At 35.4% G+C, this 21,988-nt stretch overlaps 2 protein-coding genes across 3 annotated transcripts in view; one reads left to right on the top strand and one right to left on the bottom strand.

The window, feature by feature from the left end:
- Nucleotides 1-21,988, top strand: part of LOC123322616 (GTP-binding protein Di-Ras2) — a 413,354-nt gene that overhangs the window by 229,636 nt on the left and 161,730 nt on the right. The window lies entirely within an intron of this gene.
- LOC123322855 lies at nucleotides 13,545-21,583 on the bottom strand. Its single transcript, XM_044910911.1, has 2 exons — nucleotides 20,895-21,583; nucleotides 13,545-15,536 (listed from the first exon to the last, which is right to left on the bottom strand). Exon 2 carries the CDS (start codon nucleotides 15,531-15,533, stop codon nucleotides 13,545-13,547), a length of 1,989 nt encoding a protein of 662 aa, XP_044766846.1. The 5' UTR covers nucleotides 15,534-15,536; nucleotides 20,895-21,583.

The following is a 21,988-nucleotide window of genomic DNA, read 5'->3' as shown; positions in this document are numbered from 1 at the left end:
TATATGTAACACCTTAGGTTGCACAGGTAATATATTAAAAACTTAATGTTAATATCAAGTACTAATAATTTATTTACGTTTTAGTGATGGAAGCAAAGTCCAGGTTTAAAAGCCTACGAGAGAAATATAGAAGGGAAGTTCTCATTAAAGAGAAACTTGAGAGAAGTGGTGCTCCTGCTAATAGCAGACCTGTATGGCCCCTCATGAGCTTCTTTCATTCCCTGTATAAATATGGTGAAGAAGCAAATAGGGAGACCATTTCGAATATCCCTGACGAACAAGTGGAAGTATCAGATGTTGAAGAAGAACATATATATGTTCAATTTGCTGAAAATGCAGGTTCCTCTCGCAGTCCTGTAGCAGTACATTCAGGAGTCCTATTCCGAAACATAGAAAAGACCACTCTGATGCAAGTACGACGGATAGCAGTGAAGTCAGTGAAATTGACTCGCTTCTTATGGATTTATCTAGTAGCATAAAGAGCATTACAGAGAAAAAAGCCAATTTTACTGATACATATGAATTATTTTCTAAATATTTGGCATCAGAATTGAAAGACATTGGTGAACCACATGCCAAAATTTTAATAGAAGACATTCAGATGATGGTAATAAATTTCAAGAGAAATTTAAGGGCTAGCAAATGAAAATTCTAGCAATGTTTCTCTCTCTATGTGATTTTTATGTATCATTTTTGAGTATGTTTAGAATATGTAAATTTTTCATAATATTTCATGAAAGTAGACAGATAAAAATACCTCACTTTAGATTTGATTGTAATAATTTTTTTACATAACAATATTGTATCATTTTTGATTATGTTTCAGAATATGTAAATTTTTCTTAATATTAACGTAGACAAATAAATGTATCTCATTTTTTATTTAATTTTGTTTATTTTTTACATAACAATATCATAAAAATGATAGTTATTTATTGATATAAAATAACTAATTAATTAGTTCTGTCAATTACTTCCCACTGCCAAGGTGCAAAACATGCTCCTGCTTCATTCAAATAATTTTTCAGCAGGTTTCGCATAGTGAGAACTGGTGAAGATGCATTTCTTGCCCCTAACCGAAAGGGAACGTTCTGAAATGCGGTATCACTCGCAATATCATTCCTGCATCTTTCAGGTATTATAGTGCTGCCTACTTCCCTATCCATATCTCCATCACTAACATACATCTCATTTTCCTCTCGACGTATGAAATTGTGGAGGCATACAGTAGCCTTTACTATTCCTTCGACTGTTCCTTCATTGCCATTGATGACCCGATGATATATCCTAAACCGAGCAACCATGATGCCAAAAGTATTTTCAATTGTTCTTCTAGCTCTAGAAAGTCTATAATTGAATATTCTTTCTTCCCGAGCTAATGAACCTACTCTGGGTTTACTGATAGGCCTCATTAGATTTTCCCCGAGAGGAAAGGCTTCATCACCAACAAAAAAAAGTGGAATTTTTGTATTTGTTGGGCAGTATGGTAACTCTCGGGGTGGGGGTATATTGAGGTCATTATCGAATAATTTTTGGCCAAATGATGAATTGTTCAATCCACCACCATCACTCTGCGAACCATAGGCACCAATATCTACATGAATAAAATTGTACTTGGCATGACAGACTGCCAATAGAATTATACTAAAGGATTTTTTGTAATTAAAAAATAAAGACCCTGTCTTCGAAGGTGCCTGCATAACAATATGTTTGCCATCAATAGCTCCCACACAGTTCGTTAAGGACCACAAATTTAGGATGTCATTCGAAATCCTTGTGGAAATGAAGTCCCCGGTTGTTGTACCGTGTTCCTTCCCGTCAGCAGATTTCGGTTGGTGCCGTGATCCACTTCGATTATTCATCAATTCGAATTATAATAGAATTTTCCATCGGAAATGAATATCGGAATGGATAATTTGAAATTTAAATTTTTCAATTTCAATTTATTTCAATTTATTCATCAAAAAGTATACAACCAAAATTAATATTGAACAATCTTGAAGGAATATGCAAGCTTGTATGCTGTCATACCCTGCAACCATAAGTGATGAACATTCTCCCTATAACCATATAAAGCATGTAAAATTTCTCAATAAGATCCCTAAAACTAATAAAAAGCAACACGAAGATAAATGACTAATTGAACGATATGTATATCCAAAACAAAATTACTCCAATAGGGTAGCTTCGAATCTATCAGAATTCAGAAACACGCAATTTCGGAGCAGGTATTTAAAAACTCCGCTTTTTACATTTAGCGATGATGCCCTAAGTTCTTGGGGAAGGAGGTTATACAATTTGGGGCCATAATATACCAGACTCCCCTGTAAGTGTTTTTTATTGAACCGAGGAACAACTAGATCCTTACGCAGAATCTGTCTGGTTTGAAACTCGTGGTGAACAAATTGTTTTTTCTTTTTGATCTGATATAACAATACTTCATATATGTATAACTGTTTCAAGCTCAATTGTCCAGATTCTATATAAAGCCTCTTAGTTCCAAACCTTCTACCAACTTTCAAGATTGTTTTAATTAAGGCCTTATTGACAACATCAAGACCACCCATGTTATTCCTGTTCACACCACCCAACATTATAATGCCGTATCTCAATATTGACAATACAAGTACCTCATAAACACGAAAACATTTTTCCCTGGATAGAACACTCCTGGTGTTATAAAATATGTAGAACAATTTCTTGAGTCGCCCGATTAGATAGGCAGCGTGTTCACCCCATCTTAGATGCTGATCAACGAGGACCCCTAAATACTTAATTGACATAGTTTTCTCTATTGTCGGGCAACGACATACAAATCGGTCGCACCCATCCCCATGCAAACTTATAAACCAAAAGTCAGGCTGATCAGACGCCGTAAGTGAAAACGCTATAAATCTTGTTTTATAGGTGTTCAAACTCAGCAAGCAGTGTGACAGCTGAGCATAAATGAACTTCAATCCCCTTACTGCACTCTGATAAGCTTCCTCCCATGTGTTCCCTTTGAAGGTTATAACAGAATCATCTGCATAAGCCAAAATATCTAGATTTGAAACACGAAGCAGCCAATTAATAAAAACAAGAAAAAGGTTGGACCCAATACAGTTTCCTGTGGAATACCAATATCAACCAGCAGTGGTTGACTCAATACATCCCCCATCTTGACGCACTGAAACCGGCCATCCAAATAACTCCTAAATAACGTTAATGCAACACCCCTGATACCAGCATTCTCCAATCTGTCAAAAAGCAAACGATGGTCAACCGTATCGAAGGCCTTTGTTAAGTCCAAAAAAACAGAAAGGACTTTCTTATTCTTATCCATATTATGAATGACCCCACCAATGAGTTCCTGTAAAGCATCTATGGTTGATATGTTTTCCCTAAAACCAAATTGTTTGTCACTCAGCATATCAGTCTTTTCAAGAAACGAGGTCAATTTTTTTTAAGACATTTCTCGAATATTTTCGCGAAATTATTTATAATCGAGATTGGGCGGTAAATCGTCATTTGAGATCTATTACCAGACTTGAAAACACATTTCACATGCGACTGTTTCCATTCAGATGGTACTACACCATTCGAAAAGCATAAATTAATTATATGTACGAGAGGCTTCGAAACAAACAAGTGAATCCGCTTAATAAGGGATGAAGCAATACCATCTGGTCCAGGGCAGGCACCATTCTTCAGTGAGGAGATAGTGTTCACAATCTCATTCTCATCAACCGGCTCCAGAAATATAGAAAATGGATTCGGAGGAACCACCAAAGCATTAGAATTCGAAGATCTAGTAATACCTTGAGCTAATCGCTTACCAACATCAACAAAAAACCTGTTGAACACATCCGCCTTTTCTTCCAACTTAGTGACAGAACAACCATCCTCATCAACTATTTTAGGGGGAATATCAGAATTGATCTTATATGTATTATTCATTTCATTCACAGTTTCCCAATATTTCTTAGTATTATTACCTGCTAGTTCAAATTTTTTCACAAAATACGATTCCTTTGTTTCCCTTATCAAATTATTCAGCAAACTATACTCACAAAATTTTCGGTTATTTTCAGGATTAAAATTCTTTCTCAGTCATACCTTCATTTTGTCGCGTCGTTTAATAGATGTTATAAGCCCGATTGTAATTCAAGGTTGTTTTCTTTTATGATTTTTTGTCTCGATGTTTTTTGAATATGTTGAATTCTCTATATATATTTTTTCAAAGAATTCAAAAAGTTAATGCATGCAGTCTGAGGATTATCAAGGACCTGTTGCCAGCTCTCCATTCATCAGTTGAGAGACTAGATTGTCTTTATCAATGAAGGTCTTTTTTGCTGGGGCTTCATATACAACATGTCTTTCAATGGACGCTGTCCTGACCGTCAGAAAAACTGCCCAGTGATCGGTGATCGAAGTTTTGATTATTCCTGGACACAACATTAACGATTTACGAGTGTTTCCTATGAGTTTTACAAAAATATGATCAATTATTGTGGCCGAAATATTAGTAACCCGCGTAGGTGAATTAATCTGAGAAATGAATCCATATTGCCCAATACATGCCCGATATGCTAAACTATCTTCACCACCAATATCAATATTTATGTCACCCACAAAAATGTCAACATCCACGAAGACGAGATTCGCTAAATAATCTTGCAATTCTTAAATATAAAGTCTCATACTAGTAGAAGTGAGTCTGTATGAAGCAGTTAAACTATATTTTTTTTCATTCAAATGTAACAGATTAGTTTCTGAAAGATGTACAACTTGAACACACACATCTATAGACGATTTTACATACACCAATAAGCCGTCATTTTTATTGTAGTTTGAACAATTATAATATACATTGAAACCAGGAATATTATAATTAGATTCCTCAAACAATTCCCAACACTCCGACAGAACAATTACATGTAATTTATCGAGATCCAAAGCATTCATGTATAACAACAGATTATTATAATTTTTTTGTATATTACGTATATTAAAATTTACCAAATTTAGGAGTTTATCAGAATCAAACTCTTTTCTAGCATCATCAACATCAAAATACTCGTTCCTTCTGTCATCCAAATCTGATTCGAAGCAATCCATAAAATAATTACAACGGTAGATGTGAAAAATGAATATAAAATAAAAACGAAAATATAAATACATATATGTAGATTGAAAAACAAAAATTCTTTATCTAGTGTCGGCCGATCGATATTGTGAATAACCCCGACAAGTGTACAAAAATCAAAACTTAGAAATAACGATTTAGCATACATATTTGAATACTAGCTGGCCCGGCGAACTTTGTTTCGCCTCAGAGGTACATAAAGTTGTATTAACTAACCATTGGTATTTTTTCAAGTAGGAGATATATTAGGCGAAATTAAAGTAGATACAAAATATACAAATAATTTAATTACATTGCTAAAAACTATCAATTCAATTTTCAAACTAAGCTATCTATGTCCCTTTCATCATATACTGAAATTACACCTTTTTCAGTTCTAACCTTAAGTATCCCGTCGACAGTCCACACATTCTTGGGAACTTTTCTTAAGGCATACTTGAAGAGTTCGATTCGCTTTCTAGTTAGATCTTCTTTCACAGACACGATGTGATTCATCCATGAATTTAACAACAATCGGACGTATTTTGTTGTTTACTACTTTCCCTAAACGGTAACAGGATTTTATAGATTGTGCATCAATGTTTACCATCTTTTCATGACACATGGTCACAATTTTCTTCTTCAGTTCTGAATTATCAGATTCCGGAATTCCAAAGACAATAAAATTGTTTCTTTTATTTTCCTGTTGTAAATGTTCCAACTTCGACTCAGTCTTCTCAAGTCAATAATGTTCGAATTTCGAACAATGATGAAATGAAAGGGTTAGTTCAACAGACAACTATTCTACGGTTTTCTAAGGCATTCCCTCCGCCGATGTGTATATTGAAAGGTGCAAGTTATAGGTGCATATGACAGGTGTAAAATACAGGTGCATGAATATGGTGCTCTATGATATGGAATGCTCTACATATGATGCATTCACGGGGTTTTCATTAAAGGGTGCACTAACAGATTAATCATGTGATCATAAGGAAATAGGTTGAAGCAATATTATTCGTTTCTTTCACTTGTAGAGTTTACTGAAAGTCAAGGGAGCCATCAGATAACATTCAAATGTAAAGTGGGCCCTTCTCAAGGTGTCCGAACTTTACTGATCTATTCACGACAAAAGAAATTAATTTGAGGTTATCGGATATGCTTGAAAAGCTTGGTTAGTTAAATCAAAGTACTCAACAAATGCTGAAAAAAATAGTATTGAGAACATCCTTGAGCAACTTCATAATATAATTTGCAATAATTTACCAGATCGATTAAAAAATTATTATAAAATGGGGGTCTACAATCTACAATCTACAAACTACAATATACAATGGAGAACGTCACATCGATTTATTTATTACTTCGGTGTCGCATCTGCTCCATTCAGTCTGCTTGGTTGAGTTATGTGATACTGACGAGCCCAAACAAAAGCGAAACCCAGTCTATCGCTACTCACCATCAATGTCGGTACGTTCTCCATGGTATATCTACTAAAGGTATAGATTTCTGCCAGTCCCATTTATTTCGTTATATTTCATGGCCTTTCGGCGTTAAACTACCTTTATTGACCTATAGTCCAACCGCGTCGTTTCAACTCGAAGTTCTATTTCAATCAGCAGAAAGGACGACTGAAAATCTTTGAGCCAGGGCATGATGGAATCCTCCGAGTGAGTACCATTTCGATTTTTTGTTCTTTGTATTATTTTTTACCATTTCAGGGTGGACTTTGCAGAGTGAGTGATAGACACATGCCATTCGGCAGCAGCCCCAAAGACAAATCATCCGGGGCCGTCTGAAACATGGAACGGCGTCGTAGACTCCCCTGTTGCGGTGATGTACCTCTCCTTGTGTTCTCATCGGAGATTAAGAAAGAAAAAATAGAGTTCAGTATGCTGGAACTATAGGATATAGGACAATAGGAAGACCAATATATTGTCCACTATAATGTTTACGGTGGAATTTGGGAAATACAGGTAGGCACAGTCGATCAGTTCAATAATGCGATACAAATATAATGCTTTATTTCACTTAAAGTACAGTCCAGCTTACCTGGGTAGTGTAGTTATTTGGTTTAAGCAGTGTCCCTAACGTCCAGTTTCATAATCAAATTTAAAGTCACTTTAAGCTTAACCCTTTCAGTCCTAGTGGTTTCACTATGAAACCACCTCTAATAATATATATTCCATGCGTCCCTATGGTTACATCTCAAAACAGCTGCAACAGTGGTAAGTCAAAGGCTTCCTCTTGGATTGGGTTGCAATAGTTCTGCAAAATGGCGCTGTACAGAGTGTAAAGTTGGTCTTTGCTTAGGTGACAGAAAAAACTGTTTTCTTGCCTTCCACAAGAAATAATAATATTACTTGTATTATAAGTTGAGTCCTGGTCGTTACATGTAGAAACCACCATTTAAAAAAATTGCAAATAGATATTCAATGAAATATATTGAATTTCATGTATTCTCGACCTCAAAATATGAGTTTATTTTGAATGAAATTTTTTAATTTGGGCCTGAAAGGGTTAAAGCTTCCTTTACTGTCCTTTTTAGTAGGGTTAAAGGGGGCTTTAAAATTAAAGGGACTTTAGGTTTGATTATGAAACCGGCCTTATTATTTTCTTCACTGTCAGTATGTATTCAACGATAACAATGTTACAGAGGGAATTGAGCCAGACAAAATGGATGTTTCCCGTTTATTGTTATCTCTCCCAACTCATACAATGAGTACAGAAAACTTGAATAACGGTAACGGTTCATGAACTTCAGTGAATTAACGCAATTTTCTGTTGTAGGTTTCCTCAGATAGGTCTGGGATACAAAATTGTACAGAACAGAAAAAATTTTACGAAACAGATACTTGACTTATACAACACTGGCATTGGCCAGGTTGGATCTATCAGATGTGATGGAACGGATTCATAATAACGGTAACTGGGTGACAAATGTATTTTTTTCCAAACGGTTGCTATACTATGAATTTACTAAAGATCTGACTGATATAACGGTTTTCGATCTTTCACATGAATGTAGCTGATCTTTTTACTACTGACATCTTTCAAGTCAAAAATAACGGGGAGATCACTTTTACAACGGTATACGGACCAGAGAATTTCATAGCCAACTTGGCCAACTTTCCAAAGCTATCAACGGCGGATTAGCACGGCGTAAAAGTCTGTCACTGATATGAAAACAAACTTCCCTTCGATATTGTAATTGTGAGATTGTTGGTCCAAGGCACGGTACAACCTGGTATGGACTTACCCATAGGCCTCCTGAAGATGAAGGATTTAGTCAGTACGGTGAGTAAGATCTAATCATTCTTCTTCTAGGTTTCTGTTTGTCTCCTCTGTCTTAATCTTGGGTGTTTGTAGAATAGATTGCCTTTGGAACTATCAATTCCAGTTCAGAAATGCTAGCGTGAATTCTGTAGATTCCTGCTTGGCAGTTTTCAGGGCGTTTTTTTTTTATAGCAGGGGGAATCTGCGACCGTGAAAACACGGGGCTTTATCTCTCGCCCAGAGGAATCCATTTCTAGGGAACACTGTGGGGTTACTCACTCTCCTGAGTTCGCGACCCACTAAACCTAACCTGCTTTTTATTGGTTCCGGGCATTTGCCTATAAACCATTTATCCCTTAATCGGTTAATTTCTTCTTGCACATTATTGTCGTGCTAGGGTTTTCATGTTCGTCCATTTCGGATATCTCTTCTTAGTATAGTTTTAATAAGTTTTCGAACTCATTTTAATCTCTCCTCAATTGATCTCGCGGTCTCCTTTTGTAAATTCTCATTCTTCTTCTGTCTTCCTCCGGATCGTAGTCCACTAGTCTCCTGAGTTCTTCGTTTGGATGTTCCTTCGCTGTTTCGAATAACTTTTCAGCTTTCCTCTTCATAAATAAATTTCATAAATTTCATAAATAATTTTCAGGGCGAAAGTTAGTGCACCTAATTTCTGTTCCCAAGAACTGGCCTATCATAGCTTTCAAAGTGCGATGATTGGTTCGTTCTATAGCGTTGCAAGGGGGCGTATCCAGAGGGGTGAAACGGTGAGGAATGTTCAGTCCTCGGAAACTGTTTTTTTAACTGACATTCTGTATCCCATTGTCAGATATTACTAGTTTCGGACAGTCACATAGGAGAATAACTTAGTCGGATAGGGTCGAATAAACGGTTTTATCGGTGGCTTTTCTCAGCGGACGGCATTCAATCCACTTCGTAAAACGATCACGCGTCAGCACAATGTAAAAAGTTCTCTTCTTGTACCAGGGGAGCGAGCCAAGAATATCCGTACAGACTTCTTTGAATGAGGCATCCGCCATCTTGTGTGGTTACGTTTTTCAGGTGTCTTCTGTTGCGATACTTTGTACCGTTAACAGGATGGGCAGTTTCTTAGGTTTCTTACGCCAACATACGGTCCACTTCCTGATAGAAGATCTCCTGCATTTTCGTGTTTTGTGGTCGTGATTGGTTCGGAGCCCGGTTTCAGGTCGATCTTGTCTACAATCAGGTCGGTTGTACCATGTAGGTTCTCGAACTTCTACAATTCTGCTGCAAGAAATGCCACCAGTTCCTTTTTCTGAGATTCCGTCAGTTAGAACCGATGTCTCTCGATGGTGTGAACTTCTGTAGTGGTTTCCAGACGTAACATCGGTTTTGAGATCAGTCGGCCTTCCAGGAAGCATTCGGCGGTACTGAAATTGACGGCAAACTTGAATGTCGATAGCATTTCCATTCCCAGAATAATATCAACCCGTAAGTTTGGTACGGGTAGAAATTTCAAGTCAAGCAGTGAGTAGTCAAAACTTTGCACTGTGGTGGTATATAGCTTCAGCGTGACTGTGGTTTGCCCATTCGCTATTACTGCGAAACTATAGATCATTGTTAGTTCTGTTATTTCTTCGTTTTCACACACCTGTGAAAACGCAGTATCGCACCTGTGTTGCTGCCTGACTGCAGAAACTCCTGGTAGTCCCGGTATCTATTAATGCTCTGAAGTATTCTCTAGCTATTCTTACCTCTAACAACGGACTTTTGTTGTTACAGGTGGTCGATGCCAGTTAACCGCCAGTGGACCTCTTCAGTTTTCCGAACACGGACAATCTCGTGAGTGAATATTTTCCCTCTGGCATCGAGAACAAAAGATCTTCGCTGGCCTGCGAAAATTTCGGTGCATGTGGCTTTATCCACCACATCGGTTCTGTCCGGTCAGCGTGGCTATTGTATGCTTGACTGAGGGGTGGCGGTGCTTAGGACTGAATCGGTTTTTAATTCTGTGTCCAGAATTCGGAAGGTGTGATTCCTCTTGTCGAGCTATTGACTACCTTGATCTGTGTGATTTTGGATGGCTTTCCCCCGGCGGAGAAAGTCGTGTCTAGTTATCTGATATCAGCGGGACGGATACCACGTGTTCAGTAACATTCGTTTTATGTACCTGATCTCTGGTATCCAGCGAGAAACTAGCTTAATATCGGTTCAGTTGACGGGGACTGTATGTCAGATAAGGTTCATCCACGAAACCTGGTTTGGTGGGTGGCCGGGCGTACTAGCTCATCTGTCACTGAAACAAGTCTAAAACCTTTTCCTTGTAAGGGTGGGATCAGCCTCTGTCGGATGAGTTGGATCTGTTACAATTCGGACGGTTTTGCATATTTCAGTTTATTTATTTATTTATTTATTTATTTATTTATTTATTAATTATGCTTCGCATAATTTATGAACGGTACAACCCATTTGATACGTAATATAAAGAAAAATAAAACAAACTGCATACAATAAAATTTAAACTCTACAACAACCTCAAAACTAACACTTCAAACAACGATAATGATATACCAAAAAACTGAAGAGTAGGTGACATACTGTTACAGCGTGTTAAACATCTATTAATATAAAAATGCTTGCGGTAGTTGGCACGGACAGGATCAGGATAAAAATACAAGACTACACAAGACGTCCTCGAAGGTGCATTGAAACTGATCAGGCTCAGCAGTTATATATATATATATATATATATATATATATATATATATATATATATATATATATATATATATATATATATATATATATATATATATATATATATATATATATATATATATATATATATATATATATATATATATATATCTCAATGGAGAACTCTCTTCTATTCCTCTGAACCAACCCTAACAACTTCAACACTCTTTTCTTGGCATAGGTAACATGTTCATCGAAGATTTAGCGTGAATCAAGCACCACACCCAGATCCTTGACCACGTGAACCCTTTGGAGGGTGACACCACAAAGAGAATAGCTAAAAGAAGGCTCGCTCCCTCGAGAAAAAGTAATCACATTACATTTTGACAAGTTCAGTTCCAGTCTATTGAGCTCGCACCAATCAGAAAATCTAAGCAAATCTGCTCGCAAACGCAAAACATCTTCGAAACCAGAAATAGATTTGAATATCTTCAGGTCATCGGCAAACAAGAGAAAAAAATTATAAAGAAAAACAGAGGATACATCGTTGAGTTAAGTGGACCCAAGTGGGAGCCTTGAGGAACACCCGAGGTGACGCCACTTGATTCTGAATAGCAACCACGGTAACGCACAGAGAAGGAGCGTCCTCGCAAAAAACTCTCTAGCCAATTCAACAGGGAACCATCGAATCCCATATGATTGACCCTATCGAAGGCCTTGCAAAAATCGCTGTATACTGCATCTTGTGGAATGAGTTCTGCATATGGGTAACATAAAGCAGTAGCTCTTCTTCAGAACCTCCTGTTCGCCTCTTTATCTCCTTCAACAGAGGCTCCTCATAATTGACTGGTAGAAATGCTTGTATACAGTTGAATCCAGAAATTTTCCCAGTTCTTGAATGTACCTCTCCTGAAAATAAATCAATTCCTAGCATTCTTTCTGAGTAATTCATACACTGACTCAAAAACCTGTTCTAGGGACACCTAGAACTTCTTTTTATTAATAAAAAGGACTTGTTCTGATCCTCCTATGGACTCCTTCTGGATTTTCTCTGAATTTTGTTGAGCCAGAACGACAGATTTGGCTAGTTCAACAGCTTTTTGAAGAGAGATATCGACTTCCTGCAGTAGACGTTGGCGTATATTCGTAAGATGAGAATTCATGTTGGCGATGAATATATCTCTGACTAAAGATTCTCGAAGATCCTTGAATTCACATTTCATGCTCAAATTTTCAAGGTCTGTTATGAAATTATCTATACTTTCATTCACTTTTTGTGTTTTAGTGAAAAAAGTATGACGTAACATGGTGAGATTTTTTTGAGGTTCGAAATAGTTGTCGAATTTAATTTTAACATCATTTAAAGTTGTATCAGAGATTTTCATGTTGAATGAGTTGAAAATTTGTCTACCTTTGGAACCAATGGAGTGCAACATGACAGCAATTTTTCGGCATTCTGAGGAATCGATCAATCCTGTTGCTAATAAGTATATTTCGAAATTTTCCCACCATTCTTTCCAATTTGATGCATTATTCTCACTCGATGAAATAATTAATTCATTGATTGGTTTCAAATTTGGCATGTGGTCGACTCTTCCATCGGCATCGTCGGACATCTTAATGGATTTCGGCATCTGTTTTTGTTCCATTCGAAGAAATTATAATATTTGTTATTGATTTCGTTGTAGGTATAATTTCTACACCTGACACCATGTAATAAATATCGTTTCTTGATATTTGAGACTTGACGAATTATTATTTTATTAAATGACTATGAGATGCGTACTGGTTTATTCCCAAGAACATACTGGCTTCAGTGTACATTGTTGTATTCCTTTCGGAACGAACTTAGTTTTTAAAAAAAAACTAACAGAAAGCAGGGTCGCTGTCACCAGGGCAGCTTTATTGAGGTAAAGCTCCGTAAAACCTTTGGTTAACACTATTAGATTGATAGGTTGTCACTTTTCGAAGGATAACGCACTGTTATTTTAATTAATTTATTTGGAAGGCACAAGGTACAGAAATAGATCAATAGGTACGAAAATTAATTTGAACTATGCGATATGAATGAAGAATCAATCTCAACGGTACGATCTGAACTGAACTGAGAGCGTCATGCTGCTACTTATATATTGTTTTGGAAAATGCTGACTTGAGCAAAAATATGTTAACAATGGGGCCCTTGTATACAGGGTGGCAACATCTCCCCCCTAAAAGAAGATTTTTGATGTGCAAGAAAAGCAAAAATCTTTAAAATAAGAATTCTGAAGCAGTATGACACCTTACATGAGGTATTAAAATGTAAAGATATATTCTAATTAAATTATTCAGTGATATCAAGATTAAAATCAATAAATTATGGACACTCAATTAGTGCAAAAATGAGAGCATAGAATTATCAAGAAATTAAGACATTTCAAATTGAACGAGATATTAGAAAAGATATAAAGGAGTAAGATATATAAGATATATGGTAAAATTGCAACAATTAATGAGGATTAATTTTTAATGTCTTGTTTGTTCTTCTCTGTGTTTGAGACCCGCTGCTGGAGGCGTCTTCTGGTCTCGATACTCGGATTTCTGTCTCAGAGGAACCTGGGTAATTAAGACGTTGGAGTTCTGTATCGCAGTAGACTTGAACTGGTTGCTGTATTGGTCTTTTGTGACATTGGTTGAAGATCTGGAAACATGGACCTGCTTCTATGGCTCTAGGCTCTTTGGTACAACAGAAGATTCCTCGGAGAATTTGGAAACATCCACACCATTTCATAAAATTGTAGAGGACAATGAGCAAAATGGTACCACATGTAATTGATAGGGCTGTTGTTACCCACGAAGAGTGTTGGATGATGAAAGGCCTATTCAGTTGTTGTTGGAGTTGTTCATCGAATTCTGCTAGCTTGTGTTGAGCATACTTGAGTTCGTGGAGGTTGACACTTGTTAATTTTATTGGTTCCATATGAATTGCGTGGACAGTGAGATTTCTCTTCAATTTCTGGCAGCAATCGTCCTGTATTATACTTGAAGATGGAATATCATAACTTGAGTTTAGGGAAGCTAGTACTGCGCTGGTTTCTAGACTTGTACGATCAGTAAATGCCTTGCAGTGTGAGTTGAGCTTTAGAATACCCATCTTCTCGATGATTTCTTGCTTTAAGGATTCTTCACCACAGATGATAGAGATTCGAGTTGGATTGGATAGGGAGAACAGCCATTCATTAACGTCGGTCTTGTGCCAGATTTCAGCATCGGCTATGATATTTCTTTTCATGCAGGAGTCGGGAATCTTGTTGACGATTTTCATTAGCAGTTGTACTTCACAGGAAGAGTCGATTTTCTTCATGGTTGGCATCTGATTGCAAATCCACTGTCTCGGATGGTATTCAATGCAATTTTCCAATTTATCAGCCAACAAATAATTTGTTCTCATAGGTGAAATCAGTAGGAAGGGTTTGGATGGCTCGATATAAGAGAATAAACTATTATCTTCAGAATGAGGGTGTGGTAAAGAGAATAGTTGATAAAGATCGAGGTCTTGTGAGGAAGAAATAGGTATTTCGAATGCAATTGTTAGTAAGCTATTTTTTATGAAAGATTTCAAGTTCATGATTTTATAGTAGTAATAAACGTTTTCGATACTCAAAGGAATAGGAAGAGAAATATTAGTAGAGATTTTCAGAAGTTCTCGATAAAGCACTTCTGGAGGCAAAATTCTATAATTTATTATTCCATGCTGTATAAGTGAAACATCATTCACGTAATTTTGCAAATTGAATAGGAGTTCATCAGTCATTTCAATGAGCAGTATAAGATGATTTGAAATTTGAGATTCTATTTCATACGCATGTTGAATATTATTAAGATCCTTCGAGAACTGATTAAATTCTTTTAAGTTCTTATTTAAGATTCCTATGTTTTCGTTCATTTTATAAAATGAATTATTGAAATTAGAAATGGTAGATGAAAGAATTGATACTTGTTGCTGCATTAGAACATCAGTTTGTTTTTCGTTATTTATGATTTGATTTATTGCATCTGAATAAAATTGAGCGTCTTCTGAATCTGGGTTACCAGTTAACCATTTAATAGCCGTCCCGACGCCGTTAAATAAGCCACGTTTCTTTCTTGGCATATTAATTTGATGAGATATAATTTTATAAATTTCCTCAATTATTGTAACTTTGGTTTTCACGTAACTTAATTGATTTTTACAGTCATTAGAAAGATGCTCTGCCATTGCGATATCACATAGATTAATAGAGTTCGAGTAGAAACCTAATATTTGTACGACTTGATATTTGAAATGAGTTAAGTTATGATATGTAAGAATTATATATTTTTCGTTTGATATTTGTGCCTTACCAACATTATGATATAGTAAACCGGAGGATGATTTGATAGGATTGATTTCATACTGATGTGCTTGAAGAAGGACTTGGAAAGTGAATAACTGGAGGAGAACAATTATTTTCGTCATTATCTGCAACAACATAAGGTTTCAATTTATTAAAATGATAAGTTTTTAGTTTCGAAGGACTAATTCTCAATGTTGCTGTCTGATTATTATGTATCTGTTCTATTTTATAAGGTCCTTTGTAATTTGGAGCTAGTTTCTTATTTTTCGCTTTCGACTGTGAGTCATAAAGAAGTACAAGATCGCCTTCATTGAATTGATACGTTCTATTGTGAGTTTTATCATAATATTCCTTGGATTTATTTTTAGACTTTAGAAGATTATCACGAGCAGTTTCTCTTAGTATTTTCAATTTATTTGTGATATCAGTAGCTAGTTCTGAATAATTATTGAGATTTTTCGGATTATTTATTTGTGACGGAATTCGAGCCCTTTGTCCAAAGACTAATTCATATGGGGTTTTTTGAGTAGATTTATGTATTGAGGTATTATAACTGAACGTTGCAAAGTTGAGGAATTCATCCCAGTTATTAGAGTCTTTATTTACATAGCATTTGAAATAATCTTTAAGAGTTAGATGTGTTCTTTCTAAGGATCCTTGCGTTTGAGGATGATATGGAGATGATTGCTTATGTTTGATCGACATTAATTTATTTATTTCTTTGAATATTTTCGATGTGAATTCTACGCCTTGATCTGTGAGAATATTGTTTGGAAATCCGAATTGTGTACAGAATTTAAGAAAGTGTATTGCTACCGTTACAGCATCATGTATGTTGAGAGCGTAAGCTTGAATGAATTTTGTTAAATCGTCTTGAATGGTTAATATAAAGCGATTATTATTTTTCGTCATAGGTAGAGGACCAACTATATCTAAGGCAATTTGTTCACAGAATTTGGTTGAGGTAGTTGTAATGATCATAGGACTTTTATTATGTTTGAAATCAGTTTTAGATTTTTGACATATTTTGCATCTCCTTATATACTTCCGAATATGATCTTTCATATTATCCCAAAAATAGAATTTCTTTATTTTTTCGTATGTGCGTTCAAATCCTTGGTGTCCAGCTAATGGTGAATCATGATTTTCGAATAAAATTTCCTTTATTAAGTTTTCATCACTTACATTAATTCGTTCGTCGCATAAAATTTCATATTCAAAGTCACGAAATAGAAAATATAAGAGACTGAAAAAGGTATCTTCTCGGATTATTGAATTATTTTTAAAAAGAGCTATATTTGGAATCGTGAACTTTTTTATGTTGTTAAAATTGAGCATTAGCCTAAGATTAACGAAAGTTGCGAATAAATCTTCGTATGTTACAGATTGATCATTATATTCTTTCAGAAAGAGAACAAAAATAAATTGATGAGTTAACTTTTTTGCTATTATATCAGTAACTTTAGGATTTTCTGGAAGATCTGTAAAATGAGTTTTTATAAAATCAAGAAATTTGTTCGAAATTGAGTAGTCGCATGACATTGGAATTATAAATGTTTTTATATTGGAAAATGGCGTATTAACAACCTTAGGTTTAGGAATTTTAACTTCTCTTTGATGAAAGCTTTTGAAGTTTTCAAACGTGAGGTCTTCGTCATCTATAGAATAAACAAAATTTTTACTGTGTTCATCAGGTAAATTATATATCGTTATACTGATCGACGAATCGTGAAAAATGTATTTAAGCATATCAAATATTTTTGGCCAATAAAGATTGTCTAAACCACAACTGATACGAGGGAAAGCTAAATGTGATTCATTATTTTGTTTACATAAAATTTTGAGATTCATTAGTGCTTTGAAAACTGTTTGATAAGTAGGTTTTTGGAAAGAGAGAGCTTTGGTTATGAGGTAATAAATTCTTCGGTTTTGATCACTAATATAAGCCACTTGTCCTACAGTTTTATTTTGAGATTTCAACTCATCTACTTGTCCAAATCTAGTTTTGAATATTAATGCAATTCCTTTACCCATTTTAAAATCCTGAGATACACAATGTACTAGAGAGTGATTAGGTGGCGCTTCGAAAAGATCGCCTAGCTTTTCTTGAATATTGGAAGAATTCTGTATGGTTTTGGATTCGTATTTATTCATGAAGTCATTATATGAGATTTCATTATTATTGTCTTGAATTAAACGACTTAGAGCATCTGCATTCTGATTCAACTTTCCTTTCTTATACACTATTTCATAATCATAGTCCATTAATTTCAATCTCCATCTCAATAAGCGACTTGAAGGTTCCTTACAATTTTTCAACCAAACTAAAGGTTTATGATCTGTGCAAATAATGAATTTTTGACCATAAAGGTATGGCCTGTAATGTTTACAAGATTCAACGATAGCTAATAATTCCTTTTCTGTCGTGGAATAATTTCTTTCAGATTTTGTTAGAGTCTTAGAATAATAACTGATGGGTAAATCTTTTCCAATAGGTCCCTGAGAAAGTACTGCAGCAATAGCATCGTTTGAAGCGTCAGTAGTTAATATAAATGTTTCTGAAAAATTAGGAAATTTGAGAATTGGTTCTTTGGTAAGGATGTCTTTAAATTTCTCAAAGGACTTCTGACAATCTTTTGTCCATTCGAATTTTTGATTTTTCTTCAGTAAGTTATGTAATGGCTTAGCGATAGCGGAAAAGTTTTCAATGAATTTCCGATAATAACCAATAAGACCTAGAAACGATTTTAATTGTTTAGGATTTTTGGGAACTGATATATTTTTAATAACTTCGATTTTGTTTGGATCGGGTTTAACACCTTCTTCTGATACATGATGACCCAGATACGTTATTTCTCGACATAAAAATTCGCATTTATCCGGCTGTAATTGAAGATTGTGAATTTGTAATTGACGAAAAACATCTTCTAGCATCGAATTATGATCTTCTAATGAAGAACCATGAACCACTATATCATCAATATAACAAAAACATTTAGCACCTTGGAGCCCGGATAGTACAATTTTCATAAGTCTTGCTAAACGACTCGGACTGTTTTTGAGTCCCATAGGCATTCTGTTGAATTCGTAAAGTCCTGATGGAGTAGCTATAGCCGTTTTAAATTTATCTTTTTCTTCTAACTCGACCTGATAAAACCCTGATGCGAGATCTAAAGTTGAAAAATAGATTGCATTTCCTAATTGATCTAATATGCTCTCAATATTAGGAAGTGGATAACTAACACCGACCGTTATTTCATTAAGTTTTCTAAAATCACAAACTAATCGCCATTTTTGTTGTCCTGATGCATCTTTTTTCTTAGGAACAATCCAAATTGGTGAATTCCACGGAGAATTAGAAGGTCTTATGATATCTTGATCGAGCATTTTCTGAATCTGTTCATTAGCTTCTTTTTCATGAATTTTAGGTAATCGATAAATTTTAGAAGAGATTGGAATGTTAGATGATGTTGGAATTTCATGTTTTAATGTTGGTGTTGAAGTTAAGGAATCGCCTGGTAGATAAAATAAGCTTGAATATTTATGACAAATTTTTATAATGGATGCTTTTTCTTCCTCATTTAAATGATTCAATCGAAGATTTTCTTCAAGAACTTTATTTCTTTGAAACGCTTCTTTTTTTGAGTGATTCTGATTATAGTTAGTTGAGAGATTTAATTTTATAGATTTTTCCGGTAAGAATTCAATTATTTCCAATACGGGTCTGTCTATTGTGACTTCTTTAGAATTCAAGTTGAGAATTGGAATACGAGCTTTTGAATTATCATTTGTAACAAGAGTATTGGGTATAAGAACGTTATCACATATTGTTAATTTCTCAATGAGTCCCTGTCTCAAATTGCCAACAATATCGACTTCAGCAATAACTTCGCATCGAGGAGGAATGATTATTTTATCTTCTTTAATTTCATTGTTGAAACGAATAGGGTGTCCGTTTATGATTGCAACATTGTCTGCATAATTAAGAATAGCTTTTTGTTCTTGGAAGAAATCGTTACCAAGCAACCCGTCGAAATGAGTCTGTATTTTTGCAGCGTTTATAACATTGAATTTATGAACAATATTTATGGACGATATTGACAAAGATATTTCCGTTGTTCCAATTGTATTAATAGGCATATTAGGATTTATTCCGTTCAATAAAACAATATCATTTTTATCAAGATGAGTTTGGCTAGGAATAAGTGCATCATGTTTTATAATGGAACAGGCCGCTCCTGTATCAATTAAAAGAGTTACATATTCTTTAGGAGAATTTGGGATTTTGAATTTTAGAAATTTTAATTTGTCATGAAGAATATTAGACTTATTGTGAGAACTGTGTATTTTTGAATTTAATTGAATGCCTTCTGAATGATTTCGTCGGAATCCTGGGCATTCTTCAGGTCCGAACTTTCCCCGTTTAAATGATTGACTTTAGAATTGTTGAATTCTCGTTTCCTACATTCTGATATTATATGACCTGATTTTTTACAATAATTACAAAACTTGTAAGATTGAGCGTTTGGATTTAAGGTATAATTAGGAGGACTATTTTGTCTAGAAGTTGAGGCATGATTATTAACGTTTGAATTATTCTTTACGAAATTATATCTTTCATTCGAAGGATTAGGAGGTCTATTATTCATATTATAATTACGTTTATAGTTATGATTTTGAAAATTAGGAGTTGTGCCATTCCTTTGATTATTTTGAAAAGAGGTTCTTTGATTATTTGAATAAGAATTTCTTTGATTGGTAATACGATTCATAGAATTAGATTTAGATTTAGTATAATTTATAATTTTTTCCTCTTGAAGAGCAATAGAATAAGCTTCATTCAAATCACCTATATTTCTAGCTCGAAGCATTTGACTTATTTCTGGTTTGGAATGAATGATGAACCGTCGAAGAGCAGTTTGTTGAATTGATTTTTTCAATCCCGGAAGTTCGTCAGGATGAGAACAACTCAAGATTTCAGCTTGAATGCATTCGTTTTTCACTTTTTCCAGACGTTTAAAGAAATCAGTTATATTTTCATATGGCGTTTGTCGAATGGTTTCAAGTTCTTCGTGCGTTTGAACTAAATGTTTCGTTTGGCCATAAAATTGTTTCAAACGAATTTTCAATTGAGTCCAAGAAGTTATATCCGATAATTCTAATTCATTAACGACACTAGCTGAGAGTTGTGATACAACATAGAGTAATAAACTATCGATTTGATCAGGCGAAGCAAGTGAAAAAGCAGAATTTGTGTTTTGAATGAAGGTATTGAGTTCAGATCGATTTCCATCGAAGGGTTTGATAAACTTAAAGAGAACTGTTATTGGGAGATTATTTGAAGAACTTTCGTCGTCAGAGAGATCGTCATTTTGAGGAATATTCTTAATTTCAGGATTTGACATGATGAAGGATTTAAGGAAATTGATTTCACTTGAGAACGATTATATAAATGATGGTTGATAAACAGAAAATTGACTTACGTTTTTCTCGAGGGAATTAGGAATTTGAACCCGTGCGTAGACTCCAGTAGTCAGGTGAATCTTAGGATCCAGTTACACAGGTGGATTCTTCTGCGTAGACTCCGCTAGTCCGGTGAATCTTGAGATCCAGTTACAGAAGAGGGAAGCAGCTTTGGCTTATAGCTTGGGGTCTTTTCCTATTAAGAGCTGTGCTCATAGAGAGGCGGTCAAGATGTGATCTTCTTCTCGAGTGACACTGCACAATCACTGCACTGCACTAAACTGAAGAAACACGGCGACTGCACTCCAGTAGATATCCTGCAGGTCCTTGTAGACTCTTCTTCAGATGTCCTGTTGGCTTTCCTTGAGGTATTCTGCTGGCTCTCTTTTAGGTATCCCACCGCTCTGTCACCAATTTTTGTGTTGTATTCCTTTCGGAACGAACTTAGTTTTTAAAAAAAAACTAACAGAAAGCAGGGTCGCTGTCACCAGGGCAGCTTTATTGAGGTAAAGCTCCGTAAAACCTTTGGTTAACACTATTAGATTGATAGGTTGTCACTTTTCGAAGGATAACGCACTGTTATTTTAATTAATTTATTTGGAAGGCACAAGGTACAGAAATAGATCAATAGGTACGAAAATTAATTTGAACTATGCGATATGAATGAAGAATCAATCTCAACGGTACGATCTGAACTGAACTGAGAGCGTCATGCTGCTACTTATATATTGTTTTGGAAAATGCTGACTTGAGCAAAAATATGTTAACAATGGGGCCCTTGTATACAGGGTGGCAACAACATATTCAATATTCATTAGGCGCATATGTTGAAATTCCTTATCTATCAACGAGATTCGGCCAGCCTCTCTACTTCTTCAAGAAAGCCTGTTACAATATCAGTGCCATCAAAGAATGTTCCGTTTGTGAACATCGACGGTTGGTACTGACGACCTAGATTTCGAATCTGCTCATGAGGTTACTGTGGTAACTATCTGGTCAGCATTTGCCCAATGTGCAGGTAAGTGCGAAAAAGACACCCTTCGGGTACAATTCTTTTTGTTCGGACCTTGAGGTGGTATTGTCATACAGTCCTGTGACAGTGTGGGAGTTATCG

The sequence above is a fragment of the Coccinella septempunctata genome, chromosome 1, assembly GCF_907165205.1.
Source record: "Coccinella septempunctata chromosome 1, icCocSept1.1, whole genome shotgun sequence".
Taxonomy (NCBI): Eukaryota; Metazoa; Arthropoda; class Insecta; order Coleoptera; family Coccinellidae; genus Coccinella; species Coccinella septempunctata.
This window is presented reverse-complemented; position numbering and strand designations above follow the sequence as displayed.

What these genes read in the sequence shown, in the direction of transcription:
- LOC123322855 (XM_044910911.1), bottom strand. Translation starts at nt 15,533, where the DNA reads ATGACGAAAATAATTGTTCTCCTCCAGTTATTCACTTTCCAAGTCCTT.